At 44.6% G+C, this 17,959-nt stretch overlaps 1 protein-coding gene across 2 annotated transcripts in view; it reads left to right on the top strand.

Moving 5' to 3' along the window:
* RPTOR (regulatory associated protein of MTOR complex 1) overlaps positions 3,070-17,959 on the top strand; it is a 322,789-nt gene continuing 307,899 nt past the window's right edge. The window contains exon 1 of one of the 2 annotated variants that reach the window (XM_018063632.1): positions 3,070-4,016. In XM_018063632.1, coding sequence (XP_017919121.1) covers positions 3,855-4,016 — 162 coding nt within the window. In that variant the 5' untranslated portion in view covers positions 3,070-3,854. The remainder of the gene's footprint in view (positions 4,017-17,959) is intronic. The other variant, XM_018063633.1, reaches the window with a different exon arrangement.

Below are 17,959 nucleotides of genomic sequence, written 5' to 3'. Positions count from 1 at the left end.
GAGACTGGAAATTCTGTAGGAATTGGTGGTGGGCTGGGGACAGAATGTGTGTATCAAATCATCAGTCCAGTACATGGACCCCAAATGTCTCTAGGTTCTGGGGTCACATTTGTGAAACACTAGAGGGTGTTTTGTTATGTAGTTCGGGGGAGAGGATGAGTCTTGTTCTGATGTATTAGATGAAAGATTGGATAATTGTTTCATTTATTTGGGGCTTCCCACTTGGAGAAGGCGATGGCACCCCACTCCAGTACTCCTGCCTGGCAAATCCCATGGACGGAGGAGCCTGGTAGGCTGTAGTCCATGGGGTCGCTAAGAGTAGGACACGACTGAGCGACTTCCCTTTCACTTTTCACTTTCATGCATTGGAGAAGGAAATGGCAACCCACTCCAGTGTTCTTGCCTGGAGAATCCCAGGGATGGGGGAGCCTGGTGGGCTGCTGTCTATGGGGTCACACAGAGTTGGACACGACTGAAGTGACTTAGCAGCAGCAGGTGGCACTAGTGGTAATTAACCCACCTGCCAATGCAGGAGACGTAAGAAACAGGGGATCCTGTGGAAGATCCCTGGGGGCAGGCATGGCAACCCACCCCAATTCAGTACAAACAGTTATTGAAGGTCCACCACTGGGCTGGAATGGAATCACTGGAGGAGACTATTGCTTGATTTCCTTAGCGAGAATATTGCCCAGTGTCCCCACATCTGACTGATTTTAAATTATTGTCAGGGTTATCTGATTAAAAAATAGAGATTCTGAATCTCTGTCCTCCCTCTCCCCAAGATTCAGTACATCTGAGCTGGGACTCAGGAAAATTAATTTTAAAATCATTCCCCAGGTAATTCTGACAACCTGCCATGTTTGGGTTCCACAGGCTCCATTACTACCTTCACTGAGAATGTCAGACAAGCTGAGTGGATTTCCCCAGGTGACATACTTCATAGGTCAGGAAGCTGATTTACACACAGATTAAGCAGCTTTCCCATGTCACAGGCTTCCCTGATAGCTCAGTTGGTAAAGAATCCACCTGCAATGCAGGAAACCCCAGTCGAGTCCTGAGTCTGGAAGATCCGCTGGAGAAGGGATAGGCTTACAGTATTCTTGGGCTTCCCTTGTGGCTCAGCTTGTAAAGAGTCAGCCTGCAATGCAGGAGACCTGGGTTCAATGCCTGGGTTGGGAAGATCCCCTGGAGAAGAAAATGGCTACCCACTCTAGTATTCTGGCCTGGAGAATTCCATGGACTGTAGTCCATGGGGTTGCAGAGTCGGACATGACTGAGTGACTTTCACTGATGCCCATGTCACAGGGCTAGTTGGGAATGAATGGGGTTAATGCTGCCACTCTCCTGTAGCTGAGGCTTTCTGAAAGAGTGCCTGGGGACCTTGGCCTTCACTGTTGTATGCTGCAGGGTGACAGGCAGAGCTGGAGTTACACTGCCCTCAGGTGAGAGTGGGATCTTCTCAGGACCCTGCAGTCCTGAAGCCTCTGCTGATGACAGTGGGGGACATTTTGCCAACACTAATAGCAAGGAAAAAGGAAGATATTAAACTCCATCTGTGTTCTGGTGAATTTGCCTTGAGTTTTCATGGGAGAATGGGGCTCATGAGGATGTAATAACTGAACAAATGTTTAGAATGGTAATGTTTTAATCCAAGAATTTTAATTAAATGCCTGCTATGTGCTAGGTGAGAATGATTTTGGATTGCCCTATTTACTCAGATGTTGAAAGGAACACAAATGCTGTTTGGATTTTGGTTAAATCAGTTATCTTTAAAAAATTATTATTATTTTATGTGGACCGTTTTAAAAGTCTTTATTGAATTTGTTACAATATTGTTTCTGTTGTTTATGTTCTGGTATTTTGGCCATTTGGCATGTGGCTCTTAGCTCCCTAAGCATGGATTGAACTTGCACCCCCTCCATTGGAAGACAAAATCTTAACCACTGGACCCCCAGGGAAATACCCGCCCTCAGGATTTTGATATGGATTTCGACATCGTGTCAAAGCCCTAGGAAACCATATTGAGAAAGAGGGTCTCTCTGAGAGTCCAGCCTGACTCTTTTAGATTAACAAAGCACGCAGGGCTGCTGGATTTCCCTCTGGTATATACCCATCATTGCTGGCATTGTACTGGACACTCACTGTATACCAGACTCCTACACAGGTTAATTTTACCCTTCAAGGTGGGTATTATATAAACCCAGATTATAGTTGAAGAAAGTGAGGCTGAACTAGTTAAGGAATGGATCAAGGTTGTCACAGGCATGGAAAGTGATACAGTTGAGATGCAGATACCTCAAAGCCTAAATGCAGAGGGAAAGACCAGCCTCCCTGCCGATCTTCCTGCACACCCCACCCCCCACTACTTTATCTAATGGTTACATGTGTGTCTCACTAGGCACTATGTTTACTGAAGACAGGCACTGCATGCCCCTTGGGGTTTATATTCCCTCTGCATGGGACACATTCTCACACACTGTAAACACGCAATGTTTACGGAATAGAGCAATAAAGTAGTGCAGGAGGCGATCCACGCATAGAGATCTATAGCTTTTAGCTGTTTGCAAGTAAAGCTACATTCAAATAAGAATAAACCGCTCAGAAAATAAATGGATTAAACAAAAATTACAATTGTCAAAATTAATTTTTTCGCTGTGTTCCTTAAAAATAAGAGTCTGATTGATACTGTGGAGGATAGTACGTCTCCTCCCAACCTCGCGTCCGATACTATATTCCTTTGTAATATTATCAATGATTCTTTCGGAAGCTTTTACTTTTCCAAAATCTGGAAAAAACAAGGGGTCGATTCCTTTAATTTCAGAAGGATGTAGGTCTACTTGTAATAATAAAGATTTTTTCAAAATTAATTAAATTGACACAGTTTCGTTTATAGGACAGACTTTGATGTGACGCATCTGTTGAACGAAAAGCTATAAACTAGCAAGCTGAATTGTGGTAACGATGGTAACAAGGGGGCGGAGACTTCTCTCGCTGCCTCTTGGGAAGCGCGGCAGAACGCTCTGAGGAAGTTTGGCCTGTTACCCACGCCGTAGATCGCGCTGCATGCTGGGTCTTGGCAATATGGCGTCCTCCTTGATGTGCTGATGAGCGGAGTTTCACTGTAGCTTGAAACCAGAGGGCAAAACTCCCCAAACCCAATAAGCCCACATTACCCGTCTTTTCCGCGGCTCTGTGTAGCCTGTCTCTCAAGACTCGTTCTCGGGCGGGCGAGAGCCATAGGGCTGGAGGCCAGGACCGGCCAGGCCGCGCGGACCCAGTGCTGAGGAGCCGGCTCCGGGCGAGCACGATGGGCCGGTCCTGGCTCTGGTTGCAGCAGCTCCGGCAAGTGCGCGACCCGCAGGGCTGAGAGTGGCTGCAGGAGACCCAAGGCGCTCTGAACCTCATCCCCTCGGCCGAAGACCTCAGCCCAGTCGGCGAACCGGCACCAAGAGCGGGCGGCCTGCCTGTCCTCTGATCGGCTGAGACGTTGGAGGCCGAGAGCAGGGTCATCGTGAGGCCTGGAGTCTCGCACGCCTTTGACAGCTCCGCTCGCAGCCCTTCTGGGAACTGACGGCCTCAGAAGCAGCCGGTGGCTTGGGAACTGGGGGCGTGTGTGTGTCTGTGCGGAGCCTCTTGGTTCCCTCATTTCCCACCCCCTCCGACTTCCCGCGCAGAGTTAGAAGAATCTCAGACTTTTTGCCTGAGTGAGGGTCTCTCCACCCTCTCCACCCGTTTCTTTTTCTACCTCCCCCTTTTCTGTTTCTTATTTCACCCATTCTGGTACACACTAGTTTTCAAGGCTGGAGGTTCTCGAGCGTTTGCTGCCCAGGACTCCCCCACCCCCTCCCCCGCTCATGGAGTCCGAGATGCTGCAGTCGCCTCTCTTGGGCCTCGGGGAGGAAGATGAAGCTGACCTTACAGACTGGAACCTGCCTTTGGCTTTTATGAAAAAGAGGCACTGTGAGAAAATCGAAGGCTCCAAATCCTTAGCTCAGAGCTGGAGGATGAAGGATCGGGTAAGTGGATAGCGCCGGCGCCCCTTGGACTTGAGTAGTTTTTTCAAGAAAGTTCAGAGCCAGAAGTATGTCCTTGGTAGAGCGGCGGTATTCTTTCCCAGACACATGTTGCAGGTCAACTAAAAAGTACAAATCATTTCAGACTCCAGTTTTGGTTGTAAAGGGAAAAGGCTGTTTTGGTTAGTAGTTATTCACTGGATAGTGTTAATTAGATTCAAAGGGAGTTCTAATTCAGACAATGAAAGTTACACAAGTTAGAAAATACAGCGTTGCAAGTATTTGCATGCTTTTTTGGATATACTTAGTACTGTTAACACTTAGAGGAAAGACAACTTGGGATGTAATATTTGTCCCCACATGGTAGGTCTACTTTTAGTGACTAGATTACTTTTTTTTTTTTGATCCAAGCTAGGTGGAATGCAGAAGTCTAATATAGTATGCTAGGAAACAAGATTACTGGCAAGTGTTCAGCTAGTAACAGATTAATGCAAAGTTATTTTAAAGTTACAATGAACTTTACCAAAGCCTTCTAAGCAATTTGTCTTGAATCTAGGCTTTGCTCCTTTTATGTCATGTCCTGTTACTATTACTTGGAGGCAGAATTTCTCTAATAGTAGAGTATGAGGGGTTGGAACTTGGGTCTAGTAGTGGTTCCTTATGGTGTTGGAATGTGGATAGTGACCCAGGCTGCTAGTAGGAAAGAAAGTCAATTTTGTTTAACTACCATCTATTTCCTGGCCTCCAGAGCAAAAGGGTGGGACTATGTCACCCATACATATTTATAATTTGTCTTTTTGTGTTTTGTTTTCTGCTTCAAGACTGTATTTATTTATTTGAACTTTTTAGCCTAAGAAGGGTAGTTGATATTATCATGTACTGTGCTTGCTCTGGGCTGATGGATATGTTTATATAAGATGGTTGTTTTCAGTATATGATGTTGAACATATATACGATTTCCCTTATGGTAATTTTAGTTATTCAGTCACTAGGAACTAGTGCTTCAGTTGTTATTTGGCGTACCTTCAAAAGGTTTGGAAAAGGAAATGGTACTCCATTATTCTTGCCTGGAAAATCCCTTGGACTGAGGAGTCTGGTGGGCTACAGCCCATGAGATTACAGAGAGTCATACAGGACTGAGCTACTAAGCATGCCCAAAAGGTCAGGAAAATCTGTTTCATCCAAAAGTAGTTTAGGGAGTAACAGAGATGGTCATTGGAAAAGATTGTATAAAGTCTGTCTTATTCAGTTTTAGTACTAATTATGTGGTTTAAAGCTTTTGTGGTTGCTGTCCATATATGAAAAGATTTATTCTAAAAAGTAACTGTAATCTTTTTTCATTCTAATTAGGGCTTTTTTTTTTTCTTTTGAAAAGGGCTTTCTTTTTCTTAAACTGTTAAACATGTTTAAACCATGCTTAAACTGTTCAAAACTGATTAATGGATTTATTTTTGACCTTTTATTTAAAACAATTTGTGAATGATCAACATTCCCTGATAAGCTCCTCATAGGTTATTAAGAGGAAGAAAAGTTTTGGGAGTCTGAGTAGTTACTGAGATTGTGACTTAGAGCTAGCTGAGAAAGTATCCAGCCTTTGCAAGTTGTTCAATAAAGAAAAAATATCAGCAGCTAACATTTTTAGTTGTTTCTGGGAACTTGGCATCTGGCCATCCTTATAGTCTCTTTTCCTGGGTTAGACCCTGAGGGCGCTTTTTCAGTACACTCTACAGGACGACGGGTGCCAATCCAAATGATGCTGAGAATTGAAAGGCAGTCTAAAAAAGCCGGGTAGAAGGAGAATAATGGCGCAGATTCAGAGATCAGTGGCAGCTGAGGTTTGACTCGTTTCTGACGTTCTGGAGGGTGGGATCAGTGGGGCTCCGAAGAGCACAGGGTGCAGCTCAAGGGGCAGCTGAGCCTGGCCAGGTCTCCCTTTGTCTTTCTTTTCTTTGATGAGCCAGAAAACTTTTTTTTTTAATGTGAAGTTTTCCAATTTTAAATTATTGGAACGACTTCAAATGTTATAAACCATGAAGCAGTGTATCTGTGGGGCTGGCTCTGGCCAAGGGGTACCTGTATGTGATTTCAAGATTCTAGGACTGTTGAGCACATGGGCATCCAGGCCAGACTGCCTCCCTGTGCTGGGGTGGCCTCCAGCAGTCTGATGGTTCAGCACTGTCATAAAGCAGCAGGTGTGGGTCCAGCTGTCCTGCATGTGGACCAATGTAGGCCACTTCTGGTGCACCACCGGTTGCCCTAAATGCAGACTCAGTCATTGCTTTTTCCTGTGATCCACAGGCAAGTCCACATACTTTTACTGTACATGTATTAGCAGTTTCTTGCTGGTGTTCTATTTAGTGAAGTTAAGTGTTCCTAAAATTGACAACTTTACCAAAGTTGAGTAACAACTCCAAGTTTTCTGCCGCTCGGCATTTGACATCCTCACAAAATTACAGTGCACTCTTGTTTGGAATTCCTGCGATCTTGGTGTTAAATCATTTCTGGTTTTCAGATGCCACTATTGTTGCATTTTAATTACTAAGTTACTGTTAGTTCAGTACTGTTATTATCAAATTATCAAGTTGGTTTTTTGGTTACTTCAGTGTGTAGTAAATGTGTATATGCATTGATGGCATTTTTGATTTGTGATTTTCAAATAATTAGACATATGAATTATAGTTCAAAAATGAATCATTCATAGAGCTATGGCTAAAACAGATTTGTGTAGAACTTCCCCATTTGGGTTTTACTGTGATACTTCATCGTTATCACAAGAGTTCATTTTCTAGAAAGTGGGCATGTGGATATATTTGGTCTCAGATGAATCTTTACTTTGTATGTGTGGGATGGAGTCCGGGAACATGAGAGCTACTGCTCTGAAAGAAAACCATCAGCAGACACACTGTACCTGCAAGTGGGCAAGATATAGCTATAAAATGATGAAACCATTTCCCAAACCAGTCTTTAGACTTAGTCACCTTGCTTTGTAGCCAAACTTGAATAAACCATGGAGGAGGCTGAGTAGATTACATTAAACTGTTATGTGGACAGTCAGATATTTAGGTTGTCTTTGGAGCAAGGCTATGTAGTAATACTTTACAACTCTTTCTTACTCCCTGTTTCTTCACTTTGGATTCTCTCAATCTCTTCCATTTAGATTCCCTTCATGCCACTCAGACTGTCCTTCTACATGGTGATTATTTGTTGCTAAACCTAAATGTCACTTCTCTGTATCTTTTCAACTTCTTGGCAGCATTCCAGGGTGGACCACTCCCTCCTTCATAAAGCTTTTCCTTCACTTACATCTATGTCTTCCTGGAACTCCAGGTTTTCCTCTGAGGTCACTGATTGGTCCTCCTCAGACTCCTTTGCTGGGTGACAGCAGAGTGTGCAGTACCTGGGAACTTGATCTTGGAAGTCTCTTTATTCTGTATGCCCCTTGCTAGCTGACCCCATCTAGTCTCATGGTTTTATGCGCCGTCTACATGCCTTGACTCCTGTCCCAGGTGCCTGGCTGCCTGCTTTGCCTTGGTTTTCTCCATCACAACATGCTGCCATCACCACCCACTCAGTTGTTTCAAGCTATACATCTGGAATTTATTTGTGATTATTTCCTCTTCCTCTCCTCTTTGTACAATCTGTTTCATCAGTAGGACCTGTCAGCTTTGCCTGCAGAGTGTATTCTGTATTGGACTACCTCATTTTGTCTCCACTGCTGTGAGCCCAGTCCAGGCAATTACCATGTTTCATCTGGACAGCTAGAATCATGTCCTGACTGGTCTCCTTGTGTCTTCTCTTGCCCTACAATTTACTCTTAAAAAATTTGTTCTTTCATTTATTTTTGGTTGCACTGGATCTTCTTTGCTGTGTGCAGGACTGGTTGTGATGAGCAGGGGCTACTCTTTGTTGCAGTGCATAGGCTTCTCATTGTGATGTCTTCTCTTGTTGAGGCACATGGGCTCTAGGGCATTCAGGCTTCAGTATTGCGATGCAGCATGTGGAATCTTCTGGACCAGGAATGGAACTGATGTCCCCTGCATTGGCAGGTGGATCCTTAACCACTGGACCACCAGGGAGGTTCGACAACTTGCTCTTCACATAGTGGCCGGAGGGGTCTTGTGAAAGTGTACGTCAGATCCCGTCACTTCCTTACTAGGCCTCTCCCTGGCTTCATAGAGTACTTGGAGTGGAACAGAGAAGTCACTCTGGTTCACAAAGCTTCATCATCTGGCCTCACCTGCCTTTTCTGCTTCTTGAATGGAAAGGCCTGGAATGCTCTTCCATCTCACCTTTGCACACTTGGCTCCTTCTTGTGGTTTGTAGCCAGCGTCTAGGTCACTTTCTCAAAGACCTTCCCTGATCACCCCATCTCAAGCAGCTCCCCCGTGGCTCATGTTCTCTCTTTACGTCTCTGATACTTTTCTTCATACTCCACACCCAGAAGTTAGCTTTTTATCATAAAGCAAAGACCTTGTCTCTGCTGTCATGAAGGATGGTGCTTGGCACACAGTAGCGTTTCAGTGCAAAGGTACTGATGAGGGGCTTCCCTGGTGGCTCAGTGGTGAGGAATCTGCCTGCCAACGCAGGAGATGCGGGTTTGATTCCTGATCTGGAAAGATCCCACATGCCGTGGAGCCACAAGCCCGAGCGCCACAACTATGGAGCCTGGGCTCTGGAGCACCCAAGTGGCAGCTACTGGGCCCATGTGCCGTAGACCCCCTGCTCCGACACAAGAGATGCCACTGCAGTGAGACACCCACCCACTGCAACTAGAGAGTAGCCCCTGCTCGCCATAACTAGAGAAAAGCCCAAGCAGCAACAAAGGCCCAAAACAGCCAAAATAAATGAATAAATAAAAAAAAATTATTTTTAAAAAGTACTGGTGAAAAAATGAATCACTCACAAAGGACTTCCAATAGATTATGTCTTTTAAGACTCAGTAGCAGGGATTGTTACCTCAATGTGATTGATGAGGAAACTGAGGCTTGATTAATAGGCTGGCCTGCAGGGACATCGTTTCAGGGCTCCAACAGAGGAAGCAAAATCTGAGAAACAAAGCCCAGGTAAAAAGAAACAACCAAAACTGTATCACAATGCCTCCACTCCACTGGAAGACTCCTGCTCAGAGACCAGGGAGTCTGAAACAAAAGCATGTGGGGAAGATGAGGGGGCTGGTGGCGCGGGGATACAGACGGTGTGCTAGCCCGCAGAGCTGCAACGGACGACGATGTTGATGACGCAGCCTAGCTGTCCTCACGGCGTGCCTGCCTGGGTTCCTGAAGCGACGCTGTTATCATTGTTGGCTTATTGGTCTTTTCCTCATGTGACAATGGCACCCCACTCCAGTCCTCTTGCCTGGAAAATCCCATGGACGGAGGAGCCTGGTGGGCTGCAGTCCATGGGGTCGCTGAGCGTCGGACACGACTGAGCGACTCCCCTTGCACTTTTCACTTTCACGTTGGCAGGGGCATTGATGGTGCAGAGTGATGGTGGGTGGAACTGCCGGTGCCTGAGCTCGGATCCAGGCGGTGGTGTCAGGCTGTGCGGGTGGTTATTGTTTTCTTCATCACCGAGCACTCGCAGTAAAAAAAGCTTCCAGTTTCACTTCCGAATGCCCTTCATAAAGTATTAAAATGACTAGTTTTCTTAATTCTTGGCTCTTTAGCACACACCTCTTTGATCCTAGGCGTGGTTGTCAGAGGAAGAGCATCTGCGGTTGCCGGTACCACCAGCTGCGGCCCTTCCTGGACCACAAGCTGTACCTGGAGGAGGCTGGCGGCTGGCCCTTGCCCGGTCAGGCTTGGGTTCTGGCAGATAGTTTCTCAAAGATAAACTGAGTTAGCTTCACTTTAAGGAAGGCAACTGACAGAATTTGTTGCCAGTGGTAGGATTTAAGCTCTCAAGTGAAAATTAGAGTTTCAGAATACCTGTATCGGCCACTGTGCGATTCCCAGCTTCCCAGTATGTGAAGATGTTTCTGATGAGATGATGGGGGTGTTAATGAGTACAGTTTGCTTTTATATTGTAGAATGAAATGTGTTTCACACTTGGAACATCTGCATAATTCAGTGAACCAATATTTTCAAGTGACCGATTCATGATATTATAAAATTATCCATGGGTAAAAGATCCAAAGTTGGGCCAATGGATTTTAACATAATAGAGTGTGAAAAGTCATGGCTGTGGTTTTGGATAGACTACATTTTCTATTCTGTTCAGGTAGATTGCAGTAGACCCCTAAGAAATTACCAAATAGTGAGTTTTGACATAATATCAAAGAAGAATATGTCCAATTATTTGGCTATTCTGATACTCCTGTCCTTTCCAACTATATTTCTTTTTTAGTCCATATTTTTCTCACATACTTAAAACAACATATAACAACAGATTGAGTGCAGCATGTGAGAGGTCAGCTGTTTTCTATTAAGGCAGACATTAAAGAGATGTGCAGAAAACAATGTCACTTGTCTAACAATTTTTTGAAAATATAGTTATTTTTCATATAAACATTTATTGGAAATGTAATAAGTATAATTTTTAAATAAACAAGGAAATATATTATTCTTTTTTTTTTTTTTTGGTTTTAGCCTCTAAGATTGAAAATACTGGTAAGTGTTACTCATATAAAAAGCTCTTTGAAAGTCTTAGTAATCTTTAAGAGTAGTTAGATGTCCTGTTATCAAATGTTTGAGACTTCTTAGTGTAGTTAAAATAAAGTGGTCATCAAACGTAAACTAGGAAGAAGGCATGAGGTATTAGATGGTTGGCCAAAAATAGCAAGCTTGACCAGAAATCAGGTGACAGACTTGAAAGGGATCTGGTACACTCTTTCCATCCTGAGCTTGTGGAGAGACTGCGACAGGAAGGCATTTGTCTTATGTCTAGTCCTTTGGGCAGGGTTAGGGCCTCCTGTTGCCCCAGACTTCTAGATCGTGTCCTGCAGGGAGACACACTGCCACCCACCCAGGATGGCTTTGTTCTGTGAGGGGAGGAGAATGGATCCAGTGGGGTGAGGGGAGGTAGGTGGAAGAAGGTAGAGATCTTCTCTTCAGCTCAGTGGACGTTTATTACTCACTCAGTGTGCTATACCATACCCTGGTGTCTGATAAGACAGACAGGTGTCAATACCAGATTATAATACACCATGTATTTACAGGGGAGGAGGCCATGGTTATCTTGAATGCCTTGAGTGTATTGAAATAAGTATATCATTTGCATTGAACTGCCCTTTTGAAACATATAAATCAGTCAGGTTGACCCAGCCTTAAACTCACTGTTGACATATTTGGTGATAGGAGCTGCTTAAGGATTTAAGCAGGGGAATGTCAGACATAGATTTGTGTTTTGAAAGGTCTTTTTGGCTGTGGGTAGAGTGGAGGGTTTGGAGTGGGGTTATGCTGGAGGTGGGATCACCAGCTGGGGAGGGGAGCAGGGTAATCCAGGTGAGAGCCACTGGGGCTGGAGGAGGCAGCGGTGGGAGGGGTGGAGGACAGGGCAGGCCCTGCTGCTGTCCAGATAGAATTGGGAGTTGGGTTCTGATGTGGGGGTAAAAGGGGTGGGGTTTGTCAGTCACTCTGTCAGTTTGCATTTTAAGTGTATGAACTTTTATTGGCGTTTGTCATGTGAGACTCAGGAGCTCCAAAGGGACATCTACATAGATATTTTTTCACCTGCTTTAAAAAATGTGCCGTTTTCCATTTTGAACAACGTGCTGTGCTGTGGAAGTTTCCTGAAATGGATGAGGAAGTTTCTGCCTCATTATCACCTTGTGGAATTCTAAAGCTAGAGTTCTAACAAAATCCATGTGGCTTATATATAGAGGGTGTCCTCCAGGTGTCTGACTCTGTCTTCTTTTTGTTCAGAAGCTATTAAAGTGCTTTGAGCATCCACCATGCTTGTTTCCGTGGAGCTCAAGGTGGATACTATTTTCTTTTTGTAAGTCTAGTTAAATGCATAGAAAAGGCCATTCCAGTAAATATATGGCATGATATGTTAATGCTTTAATCATGTTCTTGGACCTTAAACTTGCCCAGTACAGTCAATTCTGCAGAGAAGGTTGTGCCTTTAAAACAGAAGGGAAGACAGGTGAGGAGAGACAGCCAGTGACAGGTGTGCTTTCCAGGTGGATTATTGTGACTAGCTTGTATTTTTTTAAATATAATTTCACACAGAAAAATCACAAGAATAGTGTAATGAATTCCTGTGTACCCTTACCCAGATTCACCAGTTTTTACATCTTGCCTCATTTACTCTTCTCTACTTATAAATGAGAATATGTAATTCTTTCTCCCAGATTATTAAAGAGTAAGTTGGGAAAGATAGAAGGTAGGAGGAGAAGGGGGCAACAGAGGATGAGATGGTTGGATGGCATTACCGATTCAATGGACATGAGTTTGAGCAAACTCTGGGAGATGGTGAAAGAGAGGGAAGCCTGGTGTGCTGCAGTCCATGGGCTTGCAGGGAGTTGGACACGACTTAGCAACTGAACAAGTTGGAGACAGTGCTCTTTTACTGTGTGTGTCTTCTAAGAAGAAAGGACATCATCTTACGTAAACATAGGACAGTTGTAAAACTCAGAACATTTGTCCTTGATATAAGACTGTTACTAATCCAGTTCATGGTGAAATGCTGTGGTTGGTTTGCTCCTGTATCAGCCATTCTGCCCTTGCGCATCCAGGTTCATGCACTACTTTAGAGGTCTCGTCTGTTTCAGCTCAGCTCAGTCGTGTCCAGCTCTTTGCGACTCCATGAACCACAGTACGCCAGGCTTCCCTGTCCATCACCAACTCCCGGAATCCACCCAAACCCATGTCCATTGAGTCAGTGATGCCATCCAGCCATCTCATCCTCTGTCATCCCCTACTCCTCCTACCCCCAATTCCTCCCAGCCTCAGGGTCTTTTCCAGTGAGTCAACTCTTTGCATTAGGTGGCCAAAGTATTGGAGTTTCAGCTTCAACATCAGTCCTACCAATGAACACCCAGGGCTGATCTCCTTCAGAATGGACTGGTTGGATCTCCTTGCAGTCCAAGGGTCTCTCAGGAGTCTGCTCCAAAAACACAGTTCAAAAGCATCAATTCTTCAGTGCTCAGCTTTCTTCACAGTCCAACTCTCGCATCCATACATGACCACTGGAAAAACCATAGCCTTGACTAGACGGACCTTTGTTAGCAAAGGAATGTCTCTGCTTTTGAATATGCTGTCTAGGTTGGTCATAACTTTCCTTCCAAGGAGTAAGGTATCTTTTAATTTCATGGCTGCAATCACCATCTGCAGTGATTTTGGAGCCCAGAAAAATAAAGTTAGCCACTGTTTCCACTGTTTCCCCATCTGTTTGCCATAAAGTGATCGGACCAGTTGCCATGATCTTCGTTTTCTGAATGTTGAGCTTTAAGCCAACTTTTTCACTCTCCTCTTTCACTTTCATCAAGAGGCTCTTTAGTTCTTCTTCACTTTCTGCCATAAGGGTGGTGTCATCTGTATATCTGAGGTTATTGATATTTCTCCTGGCAATCTTGATTCCAGCTTGTGCTTCTTTCAGCCTCGTGTTTCTCATGATGTACTCTGCATATAAGTTAAATAAGCAGGGTGGCAATATACAGCCTTGAGGTACTCCTTTTCCTATTTGGAACCAGTCTGTTGTTCCATGTCCAGTTCTAACTGTTGCTTCCTGACCTGCATACAGGTTTCTCAAGAGGCAGGTCAGGGGGTCTGGTAGTCCCATCTCTTTCAGAATTTTCCACAGTTTATTGTGATCCACACAGTCAAAGGCTTTGGCATAGTCAATAAAGCAGAAAGCCTCCTTTAATCTAAAGGAGTTTCTTAGGTTTTCTTAGAGTTCCTTGACCTTGACATTTTTTTTATTGTCATAAAATATATATAATATGAAGTTCATCATTTAAACCATTTTTAAGACTATAGTTATTAAGTACATTGTTCAGCCATCACCAGCATCCATCTCCAGAACTTTCTCATCTGCCCAAACTGAAGCTCTGTCCCCATTAAACACTAACTCTCCCTCCCCCTCCTCCAGCACCTGGTAACCACCATCCTACTTTCTGTCTCTGAATTTGGTGACCTTGACATTTTAAAAGAACACAGGCAGATATTTTGTGAAACATCCTCAGGTTTCTATTCCACTGTGGAATGTCCTGATGTTTCCCAGTACTCAGATTCATGTTACACATTTTGTGTGAGGATGCTGCTGAAGTCACGTGCTTTTCCCTGAACGTTGTATCAGAAAGCACACCTTGTTGCTTGGTCCCAACCTTATCAATGTTATTCACTTGGCCCATCCCTGTCATCGCTTATTTTCTTGCCTAGCAAGGCCTCTTCACATCGTCGTTAGTGGCCTTGGACGTACCAGGCTTGAACTTTCCTTAGCTTTTTGGCACAATGAGATGTATCTGCCTCAGCCCTGGAATCAGCCTTTTCTCCAATGATCCTCAGTTCCTTTTGGTGGAAAACAGAATTCGGATGCGACACCTGACTCCAGGTCTGGCATTGCTACTGACATGCCATTGTCTGTGGGCCACCTCAGCAGAGATGCTGGGTGCAGGCGTCCATGTCTGTCTGGATTTATTGCTTTCTTACTGCTGGCATCTTACCGTGATATACAGAGGTGATTATCGCTGGACTCCGTCTTCTCTGTCCCTCTTTACAGGCTTGTTATTTCCTTCCCAGCAGTGAGAACCTGGCTCCTTCGTCCTTACTGAGACATTTGTTGGCTGGAATGCACAGAGGGGAGTTTGCTAACCCATGGCGTTTGGGGAAGCACACTTATTAACTAAGAGGTTAATATTCACTTACAGTATTGTTCGAGGCAAACTGTATATACAGTGATACACACAAATCCTAACTACCAGTGTATGCTATCCAAAAGCAACCTACAGGGTTTCTCAGTGTTTTGTGGGGAAAAAATTGTTCTTATGAGCACTTTGTACCATTTACAGACATGGCACTGAGCCTGGGGTGGTGTGGGATCTGAGGAGACAGAAGATGTGGGTGTGGCCCCTTGAGGAATTTTATCTTATTAGAGAAAAAGGCATCCTTTTACAACATTAAGTAAAAACACAACACAGTAATTATGTATCTGCACTTGAGTAACAAAGTAGTGGTTTAAGGACTTCTGCTTGCTAGACATTTAGGTGGTGTCTGTATGTCCAAGGTACTGGGTGGGTTGAGCCCTGCTTTGTGTGCAGTAGAGGGTCCCCGATGGGGGCAGGGGAAGTGGGTGCAGGTCAGGTCATGAGGATGCAGGGAAGGGCAAGCGTGGTGAAGTCTCCAAAACTGGTTTAAATCATTCAGTGATTCAACGACTGTTTATTAAGGGCCTCTCTGTGCCGGATACAGTGCTATAGGTGTTGGTGATTCGTTGGTGAATAACTCCTGCTTTTAGGGAGTCTGCCAGTTAAGTGGGGAGGAGGGGTTGGGGTGGTGGTGGCTGCGTGCAGAGTGGGGAGAAAGCCTCCTGGAAGGCCGGCAGTACCTGAAAGAGAGGAGAAAGGAAAGAAGGGAGAGGGCAGGAGGGAGGGCAGAGGTGTGTCGAGGCGGGGAGAGGGGAGAGCCTATCTCTGGATGGTGCTTCGCTCCATCCTCCCCAAGACCACGCCCCAGCTCCCGCTGCAGCCCTAGCTGCTCTGTCATCTTCTGACATGGGTTATGTCATTAGGACAGAGACTGTGTCTTGTTTGTGCAGCATCTCCAGCTTCTCATGTAGAGACTGATTGGTGGGAGGTACTCACTGAATAATTGTTGAGAACAGGTAAATGGAGCAAATACTGCAGAGAGAAGTGCCGGGAGACCTGTGATAGTGGAGAGACGAGCAGGGCAGGTTTTGACAAGCTTTGTAAGGCCATGGGAATTTGGGTTTTGTCTTAAGGACTATTAAAGAAGGTTTTAAAGCAGGATGGTGACATGATCAGGATTGCATATTAGAAATATTAGAGTGGAGGAGGGGAGTGAGTTTGTGTGTGTTTATGTGTATGGTTGTGTAGGAGTGTGAGTGTGTATGTTTATATGTGTGTGTGTATATACATCAGTTCAGTTCAGTCGCTTAGTCGTGTCAAACTCTTTGCCACCCCATGAATTGCAGCACGCCAGGCCTCCCTGTCCATCACCAACTCCAGGAGTTCACTCAAACTCACGTCCATCCAGTCGGTGATGCCATCCAGCCATCACATCCTCTGTCGTCCCCTTCTCCTCCTGCCTCCAGTCCCTCCCAGCATCAGAATCTTTTCCAATGAGTCAAATCTTCACATGAGGTTGTCAAAGAACTGGAGTTTCAGCTTTAGCATCAATCCTTCCAAAGAACACCTAGGGCTGATCTCTTTCAGAATGGACTGGTTGGATCTCCTTGCAGTCCAAGGGACTCTCAAGAGTCTTCTCCAACACCACAGTTCAAATGCATCAGTTCTTCAGCATGCAGCTTTCTTTATAGTCCAACTCTCACATCCATACATGACCACAGGAAAAACCACAGCCTTGACTAGACGGACCTTTGTTGGCAAAGGAATGTCTCTGCTTTTCAATATGCTATCTAGGTTGGTCATAACTTTTCTTCCAAGGAGTAAGCATCTTTTAATTTCATGGTTGCAATCACCATCTGCAGTGATTTTGGAGCCCCAAAAAATAAAGTCTGACACTGTTTCCCCATCTATTTCCCATGAAGTGATGGGACCGGATGCCATGATCTTTGTTTTCTGAATGTTGAGCTTTAAGCCAACTTTTTCATTCTCCTCTTTCACTTTCATCAAGAGGCTTTTTAGTTCCTCTTCACTTTCTGCCATAAGGGTGGAGTCATCTGCATATCTGAGGTTATTGATATTTCTCCTGGCAATCTTGATTCCAGCTTGTGCTTCTTCCAGCTCAGCATTTCTCCTGATGTGCTCTGCATATAAGTTAAATAAGCAGGGTGACAATATACAGCCTTGACGTACTCCTTTTCCTATTTGGAACCAGTCTGTTGTTCTATGTCCAGTTCTAACTGTTGCTTCCTGACCTGCATGCAGATTTCTCAAGAGGCAGGTCAGGGGGTCTGGTATTCCCATCTCTTTCAGAATTTTCCACAGTTTATTGTGATCCACACAGTCAAAGGCTTTGGCATAGTCCATAAAGCAGAAATAGATGTTTTCCTGGAACTCTCTTGCTTTTTCCATGATCCAGGGGATGTTGGCAATTTGATCTCTGGTTCCTCTGCCTTTTCTAAAACCAGCTTGAACATCTGGAAGTTCACGGTTCACGTATTGCTGAAGCCTGGCTTGGAGAATTTTCAGCATTACTTTACTAGCATGTGAGGTGAGTGCAATTGTGCGGTAGTTTGAGCATTCTTTGGCATTGCCTTTCTTTGGGATTGGAATGAAAACTGACTTTTTCCAGTCCTGTGGCCACTGCTGAGTTTTCCAGATTTGCTGGCATATTGAATGCAGCACTTTCGCAGCATCATCTTTCAGGCTTTGAAAAAGCTCAACTGGAATTCCATCACCTCCACTAGCTTTGTTCGTAGTGATGCTTTCTAAGGCCCACTTGACTTCACATTCCAGGATGTCTGGCTCTAGATAAGTGATCACACTATCGTGATTATCTTGGTTGTGAAGATCTTTTTTGTACAGTTCTTCTGTGTATTCTTGCCACCTCTTCTTAATATCTTCTACTTCTGTTAGGTCCATACCATTTCTGTCCTTTATCAAGCCCATCTTTTCATGAAATGTTCCCTTGGTGTCTCTAATTTTCTTGAAGAGATCTCTAGTCTTTCCCATTCTGTTGTTTTCCTCTATTTCTTTGTGTTGATCGCTGAGGAAGGCTTTCTTATCTCTCCTTGCTATTCTTTGGAACTCTGCATTCAGATACTTATATTTTTCCTTTTCTCCTTTGCTTCTCGCTTCTCTTCTTTTCACAGCTATTTGTAAGGCCTCCCCAGACAGCCATTTTGCTTTTTTGCTTTCCTTT

This window comes from Capra hircus, chromosome 19 (assembly GCF_001704415.2).
Source record: "Capra hircus breed San Clemente chromosome 19, ASM170441v1, whole genome shotgun sequence".
Lineage (NCBI taxonomy): Eukaryota > Metazoa > Chordata > Mammalia > Artiodactyla > Bovidae > Capra > Capra hircus.
Note: the sequence above shows the minus strand (reverse complement) of the source record. Positions and strands in the feature narration are given on the sequence as shown.